This window comes from Canis lupus, chromosome X, assembly GCF_003254725.2.
Source record: "Canis lupus dingo isolate Sandy chromosome X, ASM325472v2, whole genome shotgun sequence".
Lineage (NCBI taxonomy): Eukaryota > Metazoa > Chordata > Mammalia > Carnivora > Canidae > Canis > Canis lupus.
Window position 1 is genome coordinate 57,386,985 of NC_064281.1, and position 12,953 is coordinate 57,399,937.

Consider the following 12,953-nt stretch of genomic DNA (forward strand, 5'->3'; position numbering starts at 1 on the left):
GAATCATCATATAGAAAAGTCGGATCCCGTGCCCTGTAAGGATCTTCTAACTAGCTCAAGATCCTCTATATGGGATCTTACCTTTTTTTTATTTTTGTAAGGTTGTAATAAATAATTACAATTATCACATAATAACAGCTGATCACTATGATCCCATAGTAATAAGTGATTCTTATGATCAATTGAAGGCCAAAAATTTAGATAACCTAGATAAAATGGACAAATTCCAAGAAACACACAAACTACCAAATTTGCCTCAAGAAGAAATAGTAAATCTAAACAAACTTATACCAAGTGAGGAGATTGAATCAGTAATGAAAAATCTCCCAACAAAGAAAACTACAGGACCAAAGGGCTTCACTGGGTAATCTAACAAAAGTTTGAGAAAAAATCAACATCAACCATTCTCAAACTACTCCAAAAAACAAAAGAATAGGAAACACCTCCTAACTCATTCTATGACACCAAAGCCAGATGAAAGCATCACAAAAAAGAAAGCTACAAACCAATACTGTTTATGTACACAGATGCAGAAATTCTCAGCAAAATAGTAACAAATCAAATCCAGCACCATATAAAACATTTATACACCATGACAAATTGGAATTTATCCAGGAATTTAAGAGTATTTCAACATCTGAATATCATCATCTTAATTTATATAGAAAAAAAACATTTGATAAAATCCAACATTTTATTGACACAAAAACAGTCACAAGCTATAAATAGAAGAGAACTTCCTAAACCTGTTGAAGGGCATTTTTTAAAAAATTAAAAACCCACAGCTAATATCACACTCAATGGTGGAATTCTGAAAGCTTTTCCCCTATGACCAAGAACAAGACAAGAATGCCCATTTTCACCACTGCTTTCAACATTGTCCTGAAGAAGACCTAAAACAAGCAATTGGGCAAGAAAAAAATATACAAGACATCCAAATTGGAAAAGTAGAAGTAAAACAATTTCTATTCATAGATGACTAGATGATATATATATATATATATATAATCTTAAAGCAATCAAAAATATTATTAGTGCTAATAAATGAATTCAGCAATGGTACAGGATACCAAATCACAGGATACCAAAGACAACTGTCTTTCTCTACATTAGCAATGAATAATTTGAAAAGGAAATTAAGAATATTATGCACAGTAGCCAAAAGATGGAAACAATCCAAATGTCCATCAACTGATGAATGGGTAACAAAATGTGGTATAGCCATACAATGAAATATTATTGAACAATAAAAGGAATAAAGTGCTGAGATATGCTACAAGGTACATGAACTTCAAAAACATTATGCTAATTCAAAGAAGCCACACACAAAAAGATCACATATAGCAACATTCTATTTATATGAAATATCTGGATAATGCAAGTCCAGAGCCAGAAAGGCGATTCATGGTTGCCAGGGCCTGGAGGGAGTGAGGGGAATGGGGAATTGCTCAATGGAAGAGTTTTTTGTTTAAGGTCATGAAAATGTTCTGGAACTAGATATTGGACTTGGTTGCACAGCATTCAAAGGTACTAAATGTCACTGAATTGTACACTTTAAAATGGTTCAAATGGTAAGGTTTACAGTATGTGTATTTTATAACAATTTTAAAAAGAAAATGTTGGCCAAAAATGGGGGAGGTCATGGACATATTGGGGCCCTGGCCTATATTTAAATAGTTTGATTTCCCTAATAGAAGCCCAGCAGCTTCCAGCCATTCCAGCTACCCCAGCTAAGGCACCAAACAAGTGACCAAAACTATCTTGGGTTTTCCAGCCATAGTCAAACACCTGGTTAGAAGAAGCTGCATGAATGACTCCAGACAATACCATATTAATCATAACTGCCCAGTTGAGCCCACCCAACTCACAGAATCATGAGAAATAATGAATTGTTGATGTTTTAATTGTTGATGTGTAGCCCCAGGTGATTTGATAGCACATCAAAGTTTACCTCTCCAGAAAGGATGGGATAGGACGAGACTGCAGCTCACCTCTTTAAAAAGAATTCAACAAATAAGTATAACCTTGAATAAAATAATCCACCAGAAACTGACCTGGTCTCAATTTTGAGTAGCGTACACTATCAGTAGTAAAAGAAGAATGGCCATAGTTGCCAAGCATACTGTTTCTCTCTTATCACCTCTCAGATTAATTCTATTCAAATTAGTATATTCGACTGTTTCACATAGTTTTTTGTTGTTGATGATGGTATCTATCAGTCTAATAGGCCAATAGGCTAGATCAGTGGTTCTCAAAAAGGGATAGGTCCAGCAAACCAGCAGCATCAGAATTATTTCAAGTTGTTTCATTGTGTTAGCTTCCCTTCTCTGCAATGATAACTACCATTGAACATATATTCCATGTAAAAGCTTTAAATATATTATTTGACTTGATGTTTACAAGAGGCATTATGAGTAGTCTTCATCATACAGATGCAGAAATCAATCTCAAAGATATGAGGTGATCTGCTCAGGATCACGCAAACTAGAAATAGAAGGGATTGACATTTGAACCTGATCTGTCTTAATGCCAGAGTCCATGATAGAAGCACTACTTCACATTGTCTCCAAAAATCTATCCTATCCCGTGGGTGCCAACCATACCAAACTGCCACATGAGGCCCTATTGTGGATTCTTAAAGTCAGGAAGGAAAAAGAGACAAAATAAGATCTTAAATTCAGAGCTGCCAACTCCAACTTTTTAAAACCTAATTCTATCTTAACTTGTCTAAGAATACTTCCTAGGAAGCCCAAACCAAAATTAATTTCTGATTTTCTCATACTTCTACAGTTTGTAACATATGACACAATCATCCTAGCTTAACCCCCTGGCCTTTTGAGATTTAGTATTGTAAGCTCTGTATGTCAACTCAAAGTAACAAAACAAGTGTTACATAAAGTTGCTTCAAAAATGGCTTTCATTGGGGTGCCTGGGTGGCTCAGTTATTTAAGCAACTGACTTGATTCCAACTCAGATCATGATCTCAGGGTCCTGGGATCAAGCCCAACATTGGGGTCCAGGCTCAGCGAGGAGTCTGCTTGAGAATTCTCTCTCTCCTTCTGCCTCTCTCCCCCGGTCATACTCTTTTTCTATCTCTGTCTCTATATATCTCTCACTCTCTCAAAAAATAAATAGATCTTCAAAAAATGGCTTTCATCTTCAACAAATGGTATTGGGAAAACTGGACAGTTACATGCAAAGGAATGAAACTGGACTACTTTCTTACCCATACACAAAAATAAATTCGCTGGACACCTGGGTGGCTCAGCAGTTGAGCGTCTGCCCTCAGCTCAGGGTGTGATCCCGGGATCCCAGGATCAAGTCCCACATCAGACTCCCTGCCTGGGGCCTGCTTCTCCCTCTGCCTGTGTCTCTGCTTCTCTCTGTCTGTGTCTCTCATGAATAAATAAATAAAAATCTTTAAAAATTTTTTAAAATAAATTCACAATGGATTAAGACCTAAATGTGAAAAAAAGACCTAAATGTGAGACCTGAAACCATAAAGATTCTAGATGAAGAGTGCTTGGGTGGCTCAGTCAAGTGTTTGGCTCTTGATTTCAGCTCAGGTCGTGATCTCAGGGTAGTGAGATCAAGCCCTGCATCGAGCTCTGTGCTGGGCATGGAGCCTGCTTAAGATTCTCTCTCCCTCTGCTCTCTCCATTTATGCATGTGCTCTTTCTCTAAAATAATAATAATAATAATAATTTTAACATTTAAAAAATAAAAAAGAATACATTTTTTAAAAATCCTAGAGGGGCGCCTGGGTGGCTCAGGTGGTTAAGTGTCTGCCTTCAGCTCAGGTCATGATCTTGAGGTCCTGGAATCAAGCCCCAAGTTGGGCTCCCTGCTCAGCAAGGGAGCCTGCTTCTCCCTCTCCCTCTGCCCCTGCTCCGGTACTCTGTCTCTCACTCACTCTGTTAAATAAATAAATAAAATCTTTTTAAAAAATCCTAGAGGACAGCACAGGCAGTAACCTCTTTGGCATTGGCCATAGCAACATTTATATATATATATGTCTCTTGAGGCAAGGGAAATAAAAGCAAAAATAAACTCTTGGGACTACATCAAAATAAAAAGTTTCTGCACAATGAAGGAATCAATCAATCAAACTTAAAGGCAATCTATCGAATGGGAGAAGGTATTTGCAAATAACATATCTGATAAGGGGTTAGTACCCAAAATATATAAAAAACTAATACAACTCAACACCCAGAAAAAAAGGGAACTCTTGCCAACTGTTGGTGGGAACGTAAATTGGTACAGCCATATGGAAAACAGTATGGAGAGTCCATTAAAAACTAAAAATAGAATTACCATACAATCCTGCAATCTGGGTATATATACAAAGGAAATAAAATCTGTTTCTCAAAGAGATATCTGCACTCCCACATTCCCTGCAGCATGATTACACAATAGCCAAGATATAGAAACAACCTAAGTGTCCATCGACAGATGAATGAATCTAAAAAATGTGATTGTATATGTATATATCTGTGAACACACATAACATTTACATGTGCATACACATTATTTAGCCATAAAAAAGAAGGAAATCCTACCATTTTCAATAACATGGATGAACCTGCAGGGCATTGTGGTATGTGGAATAAGTCAGACAGAGAAAGACAAATACTGTATGATGCCACTTATATGTAAAACACGAGAAAGTCAAATTCTTTGAGTACAGTGGCAGTCACCAAGGGCTAGAGTAGGGGAAATGGGGAGATACCAGTCTAAGGGTACAAACTTTCAATTATAAGATGAATATGTTCTGAGGATCTAATATATAGCATTGTGATTATGTCACTATAGTGGACTGAGACTCCACTCTCCTATCTCCTGGGACTCCAGATTTCAGTTCCCCATCCATTTCAAATCCTGTCTTTGGTTAAACATATTTCTAGCATTGGCCTACTAATCACAGGATACTCTAAGTCTCTGAATGATAGTTCAGGTCTAGACCTAGTAGGCAAACCTAAAGAACATTTCCAATGTAGCTTCACTTAAATCTTCTTGTACTCCAAAAGCATGTTTTCTAATTAGTCAAGTGGCTTTAAGCATACATTCCCTGGAAACATGACAAACTCATACTCTCCCATGCATAAATCCTTTTTCATTTTCTTTTTTAAAAAGATTTATTTATTTATTTTTATTTATTTATTTATTTATTTATTTATTTATTTATTTATTTATTATTTACGGAGGGGAGGGGCAGAGGGAGAGAATCTTCAAGCAGACTCCTCGCTGAGCACAGAGCCTGACTTGGGACTCCATCTCAGGACTCATGAGATCATGACTTGAGCTGAAACCAAGAGTTGGAGTCTTAACCAACTGAGCCACCCAGGCATCCCTCCATTTTCAAAATAAGCAAAACTAAAACCATTTGCAAGCCTTAAAAACAGCTACACATTATTCAAACCTTATGCACCTTTCCTTGGCAACTTACTTCCTGCCCCACCTTTTTACTGCTCTTTAGTATCATTCATTAAACACATAATTGTTGCAAAAGTAGCTCTTCTGCTCAGAATTGAGTGGAAATAAGAGTTAAATGAGTTTGGGGTGCCTGGATGACTCAGTTGGTTAAACATCTGGCTCTTGGTTTTGGCTCAGGTAGTGATCTCCATCAGGGTTGTGAAATCAATGCCCAGTTTAGGCTCTGCATTCAGGGTGGAGTCTCTCTCTTGGAATTCTCTCTCTCCCTCTCCCTCTGCCCCTCACCACCTGCTCACGTTTTCTCTCTCTCAAATAAATAAATAAATAAAATCTTTTTCAAAGAGTTAAATGAGTTTCTCATGTCAAAATTTTTTGAGATTATTATAGATTGACTGACATGCAGTTGTAAGACCTAATACAGAGACACCATGTGTCATTTACTCAGTTTCACCCAATGGTAAAATCTTGCAAAGCTTGATAAAATATTATAACCAGAAAATGATGCCGACATAGCCAAAATACAAAACATTTCTGTCCCTTGAAGAATGGCTCCTGTTGTCCTTTTCTATCCACAGCCATTTTCTTGTCCTACCCTCTCCACACACATCCTGAGCCCTGGCAATCACTAATCTATTCTCCATTTCTATAATTTTGGCATTTTAAGAATGTTATATAAATGGAATCATACAGTGTAACTTTTGGGGATTGGGTCTTTTGCTCAGCATAATTCAATGGAAATCCACCCAAGTTGTCATATGTATCAATAGTTCATTCTTATCGCTTAATAGTGTTTCATGTTATGGATGTGTCACAATTTGTTTAACCATTCACCTGCAGAAATACATCTGAATTGTTTTCAATTTTTGGCTATTATGAATAAGGATGTTATGAACATTCATTTACAGGGTTTTTATGTAACCACAAGTTTTTATTTCTCTGGGATAAATGCCCAAGAATGGATTTGCTAGGTCATATGATAGTGCATGTTTAGTCTATAAGCTGCCAAAGTGTTTTCCAGAGTGATTTACTATTTTACATTCCAGCTGCAATATATAAGTGATCCAATTTCCCTGGCCTTTCACAAGCATCTACTGTAGTCACTAGTTTTCATTTTAAGCATGTTAGTAGATGTATAATGATATTTTATTGTAGTTTAACTTGTATCTCACAATTGGCTAATAATGTTAAACATCTTCACATAGACTTATTTGCCATCTGTATAGGCACCACAGTGAAATGTCTTATCACATTTTGGTGTCAAATATATGAATTCTTTGCCCTAAGATCCAAGGATTTTCCTCTATATTTTTCTGAAAATCATATAGTTCTGCATTTTGCACTTAATTTTGTGATTCATTTTGAGTTAAATGTTAAAAGATATGAGACTCAAGCAAAGGTTCATTTTGCTTATTTATGTCCAATTTATGTCCAATTGTTCCACCATCATGTATTTAAAAGGTTTTCCTTGGGGCAACTAGGTGGTACAGTCAGATGACTCTTGGTTCTGGCTCAAGTCTTGATCTCAGGGTCATGAGATCCTGCTTCGGGATTCATGCTCAACTTGGAGTCTGATTGAAATTCTCTCCCCCTCTCCCTCTGCCCCTCCGACTCATGCATGTGTGCACTTTCTCTCTCTCTCTCTCTCTCTCTCTCTCACTCTCTCTCTCTCTCTCAAATAAGTAAACCTTTAAAAAAAATTTTTAGGGACACCAAGGTGGCTCAGATGGTTGAGTGTCTGGCTTTGGCTCAGGTCATGACCTCCAGGTCCTGGGATCAAGCCCCAAGTCAGGCTCCTTGCTCAGCAGATGAGTCTGCTTCTCCCTCTCCCTCTGCCCCTCCCTCTGCTTGTGTTCTCACACTCTCTCAAATAAATGAATAAAATATTTTAAAAATAAAAATTTAAAAAGTTTTTAAAAAGATTATCCTCACCCCATTGAATTGCTTTTCCAAATTCAACAAAAACCAATTGTACATATTTGTGTGTGTCTATTTCTGGGTTCTCTATTCTCTTCCACTTATCTATGTGGCTATATCTCTTCCAATACCATGTTGTTCTGATTACACTAGATAGGTAGTAGGCCTGTATCAGATAGAATAATTATTTGTAATCTATTTTTTCTCAGATTGTTTCAGATATTCTAGTCCTCTGTGAAACGTGTGATTTGCTTCACTCTTCCCATATAAATTTTAGAAGTCTTTCTGTGTCTATAAAATGAGCTGTGATGTTGATAGCAATGTTATTAAACTCATAGATCAGTTAGGGAAGCTTGACATAGTTACTGTGTTGAATTTTCCAATTCATGTACATGGTTAGTCTTTCCAATTATTTATGTCTTCTTTGCTTTGTTTCATCAATACTTAATATTCAGCATACAAATCCTATATGTGTTTAATTAAGTTTATACCTAAGTATTATTTATTTTCTTTGCGGTGTTTATAAATGCTATAGCATTTTAAATTTAGTTTCTACGTAATTACTGTCAGAATATCAACTGTCAGAAATTCAGTTGATATTTGTATGTTGATTGTGTAGCCTGATGCATTGCTGAACTCATTCATTCTATGAGACTTTTTGTAGATCCCTCTGAATTCTCACATAAACAATCATGTCTTCTGGAAAAAGAGACAGTTTTATTTCTTTCTTTTAAATTAGAATGCCTTTTATTTATTTTTCTGTCCTTACTGCAGTGGCTTGAACTTCCAGTAATATATCAGAGTGATAAGAGCAAACATCGTTTCCTTTCTCCCATTCTTAGGGGGAAATATTCAATCTTTCACCATTAAGTATAATGTTATCTATTGGTATTTTTAAATGCTTTCTATCAAGTTGAGAAATTTCCTCTCTATTCCTCATTTTCTGAAAAACTTTATTAGAAATTGGTGATGGACTTTATTCTGAAGGTGTTGGAAAGGTATAGAAAAGTATTTTTTATCAACAGATTTCAGCACTTAGGGTGAATTTCTGACAGTTAAGATGGACGGATTATATCCAATAATGGGTCAATATTCAAAATATACAAAGAACTTATGGCAACTCAAAATCAAAAAGAACCCAAATAATCCAATTAAAAATGGAAAGAAGACATGAACAGACATCTCTGCAAAGAAGACATACAGATGGCCAACAGACACATGAAAAGATGCTCAACATCACTCATCATCAGTGACATGCAAATCAAAACCACAATGCAATATGACCTCACACCTGTCAGAACAACTAAAATCAAAAATAAAAGAAACAACAAGTGTTGGAAGGATGTGGAGAAAAAGGAACCCTCATGTACTGTTGTAGGAATGCAAATTGGTGCAGCCATTATGGAAAACAGTATGGAGGATTCTCAAAAAACTAAAAATGGAATTAACCATATGATCCAGAATTCCATTACTGGATATTTACCCAAAGAAAACAAAAACACTAATTTGAAAAGATATATGCACCCCTATATTTATTGCAGTATTATTTACAATAGCCAATTTAAGGAAGCAACTCAAGTGTCCATTGATAGATGGATGGGAAAATAAGATATGTCAAACACACACACACACACACACACACACACAGGAATATTACTTAGCCACGAAAAAGAATGAAATCTTGTCATTTGCATCAACATGGATGGATCTAGAGGGTATAATGCTAAGTGAAATAAGTTGGTCAGAGAAAGACAAGTGCCATATGATTTTGTTCACATGTGGAATTGAAGAAATAAAACAAACAGACAAAGAAAAAAGACAAACAAAAAAACAGACTCTTAAATATAATGAACAAACTAGTGGTTGCCAGAGAAGTGGGTGAGAGGATGGATGAAATAGGTGAAGGGGATTGAAGGTATACTTATGATTAACACTGAATAATGTATGGAATTGTTGAATCACTATATTGTACACTTGAAACTGATATAACACTATGTATTAATTATACTGGAATTTAAAAAAATAAGTGAAAAGATATATATTTTTTAAATATGGACTGATTGGAACAGACCAAGTAGGGAGTTGCTAACTTTTCTTGTGGTCATCCTCTCCTGCCTAGTCCTACACTTAATATCCTTATTCAGATCATAGATTAATGAGGAGAGCTCAGGAAGTTAAAATCTGACAGAGAGGAGAAGGTAATAAGCACCCCCTAGGAAGGGAAATAGCCATTTCTAAGCCTGCCTGCAAAAGTACAAGATCCTTTGTCCACAGAAGGCATTCATGACTGGATCTTAGGAGCTTATCTCCTAATTCAGTAGCAGCAGTCTGAGATAACAGATCAGACACTTGGTGGAAAAAGCCATGAACATACTAGAACCTCAAGTTACAGATCAGCTGGGAAGACAGTCTACAAAATTAGCTATAATGTTATACAAAAAAGAAATAAATTCTTCCTTCCTGGTACCTGGGTGACTCAGTGGTTCAGCATCTGCCTTTGGCTAAGGTCCTGATCACAGGGTCCTGGGATCGAGTCCCACATAAGGCTCCCACAGGTAATCTGCTTCTTCCTCTGCCTATGTCTCTGCCTCTTCTGTGTGTCTGTCATGAATAAATAAGTTAAATCTTTAAAAAGAGAGAGAGAGAGAGAGAAATTCTTCCTTCCCTTTTTTAGGGGGGAAATCTTCCCTTCCCTCATGCCATTTTGTGCTCTAGCATACTGTTCAACCCATCCAATGTCCCATGTTCCAGAACCTTTCAGTTATTTCTTCAGTCCCAACTCCTCTATTAAATTGTATCCACCCTTTCTCCAGTTAACTCAGATAATTTGAAAAGAGCTAAGATTTTGATGACTAATTGTGAGTTAATAAGTTTGTCTACCACTCTCAGATAACATTTTGCATTTTGTAACTTTTTTATGTAAATTAAGCTCTACACTCAACATGGGGCTCAAACTCATGCCTCTGAGATCAAGAGTCACATACTCTACTGAGCCAGGCAGGCATCCCCCAAATGTTTGCATTTTGGCAAAATCTGATTGAGGTGGAATTCCAAATATAGGTGTTGTATATGTGGTTGCCTATTCTTCCCAGATGCAGGACTGACCTTGTGATACAGGATGGTATACCACGTCCACCTGGTTCTGGGAATCATATTGAAGTCAGATAACTCTTCACTGACTTGCTATAACCAGTGGAGGGATTGATTGGATCACAGAAAGGACCAAAGCTAGACTGTTAACTTGATGTTTGACTTAAGTGCACAGACACTTTCATTTCTGGGCCTCTCTGTGGTGTTCCCTGACCATTGAGCCACACAGGCAGCAGTGTTCTGGACTTACCTCTCTCTTCAGTTTCAGGAAAGATTCTTCATACATTAGCTTTATATGATAATAGAGTGGAAGGCTTTGTCCTCTACTACATGTATTTCAGGCAGGCACCAGGGCTTTCTAGGCTGCTCTGTTCCACTTCTATACTCCCATTGTAGACAGGCTCAGCCTTCATCACAACTCTCGTCTCCAACTACCCAACATACAAGGTCAAAACTGGAAGGTATTTTAATGATTACTGAATAAACTTTTTCCTTTCACAGATGGGGAAACTGAAGCCAACACAGGAGCAATGGCCTTCCCAGGGTCATGTAGCACATTCTAGCAAAGATGGAACAGTGGTTTTCCTATTTCCCCTTACACTTTCTTCTTTCCTGCCTGCATTTCTGTGTGGTAGTGAGAAAATTCATGTTTCTTTTGCCTCTAGCCCTCTGCCCTCATTCTAGTTTTCAGGACCCTAGGCTCTAATGCATTTATTAACTAGCCCTAGATCAGGTTCCCTCTTCTATGCAAATACTCTTCTTCCTTACCCTCTTCTCACCCTTATATATTCTACTCACTTAGCTCATGCCAAAGACTACAGTTTCTGTCACCTATCTGAGCTGGACAAAGTTTTATGGTCATGACTCTGGGAGCTTTAGAGCCTCTCCAATGACCAACCCCATGAATAAGACAGGGCTTGGAGGATGCCTGGGAGGCTCAGCAATTGAGTGTTTGCCTTCAGCTCAGGGCGTGATCCCTGGCCCAGAGATCGAGTTCTGCATTTGGCTCCCTGCAAGGAGCCTGCTTCTCCCTCTGTCTCTGCCTCTCTTTCTGGGTCTCTCATGAACAAATAAATAAAAATCTTTAAAAAAAGACAGGCTTTGGGGTTCTGAGTTTCCAGCTTATGCTCTTTCTGCCTTTTTTACTTATCACACTCACTTTTCACATATATGTGCTTTCTACTTCAGCCAAACTTTGCACCTTCCTATTTCTATGCTTTTACATGAAAAGTACACATTTTAATATAAAGTCCAATCCAAGTCTTACTTCTCCTTGTAGCATTATCTAATGATCACATCATGAGAAATTGTTTCCTTCAATCAACTCTTCTAGCATTTTATTTATTTTTTTTAAGATTTGATTATCAGTGGCGAGTCTGCTTCAGGATTCTCTCTCCCTCTGCTCCTCCCCCACTCTCAAATAAAGAAATAGAATTTTTTAAAATTTAAAAAATAAAAGTATTTCTAGAGTGCTTATAGTGCTGTATCTTTGAAAGCAGGGGACATGGCTTATTCATATTTGAATGTATCCTTGGCTCTAGTCCCAGTGGCTGGCACAGAGTAAGAACTCTTTAATAAAGAAATGGTTCCCAAACTTGAGTTCCTGTGGCCACTGTCTGAACTCATTCTGTGTGCTCATGTCTGTACTGACAGCATTGTTGCTGAGGGGCCTGACAGGCCTAGCCTGGAGGCTCCTGGTACCGTGCCTAGATCCATTCCACTGGCCATGGGAGCAGCTCAGGACCATTGGGCTCACCTCCTGCTTCCTATGTTTTCTCTTGCCATTGGTCTGGGTCCTGTCACATTTGGAGAGCTACAAGAAGTGGGAGTGAAGGGGGCTGTCCTGTCTCTTGCCCTGTGACCTGAGCACCCTTGGCCTATCTTGATCATGTTTGCTGCATTCTTGGCTGGCCTTCCCTAGATCATGTCCTTCAATTACAATGATCTCTTCTGCAATCATAACCTCTTGATTTCTCCATGGTGACATCCTGGAACTACATATATTGGTTTACAAGGCCCTGCTTGGTAGGTCCTCCACGTAATAATAAAATCTATTTAAATCTGAAAAAATAAACAAGTAGACCCTATTCAGCATCTTTCCCTTCTTATTTCTTATCAGGAATGAAATTTGTATGAGTTTCCATAAAAATAGCATTTCTGTTAGACTGACAGCCTCACTAAAATAGTGGTGAAGCTATAATGTATTTTATTGAAAAACAAGATATATTTGTCATTTAATGGTTCCTCTTCTCGCATTCACTTATTTAGGAAAACATCAAAATTTAAGAGCCAAATATTACCCTTCATAAATGCATACATAAACACACATTTACAGAAATTTAGCTGTTACCACACTAAAAAATGATATCAATATTCTGCCTTGCACCTAGCTGTCCTCTTCACTTTATTATGCATATCCCAGGGAACCTAAACTCGGAGGAATGGTAGGTAGGAGAAAAACAGCTAAGAACATTGCTAGGGATTTACCCCAAAGATACAGATGCAGTGAAACGCCA

At 37.4% G+C, this 12,953-nt stretch overlaps 1 protein-coding gene across 1 annotated transcript; it reads left to right on the forward strand.

The window, feature by feature from the left end:
- Positions 1-12,074: 12,074 nt before the first annotated feature.
- On the forward strand, positions 12,075-12,269 carry LOC112671942 (cytochrome c oxidase subunit 8A, mitochondrial-like). Its single transcript, XM_025466283.1, has one exon. It carries the CDS (start codon positions 12,075-12,077, stop codon positions 12,267-12,269), a length of 195 nt encoding a protein of 64 aa, XP_025322068.1.
- Positions 12,270-12,953: the final 684 nt, after the last annotated feature.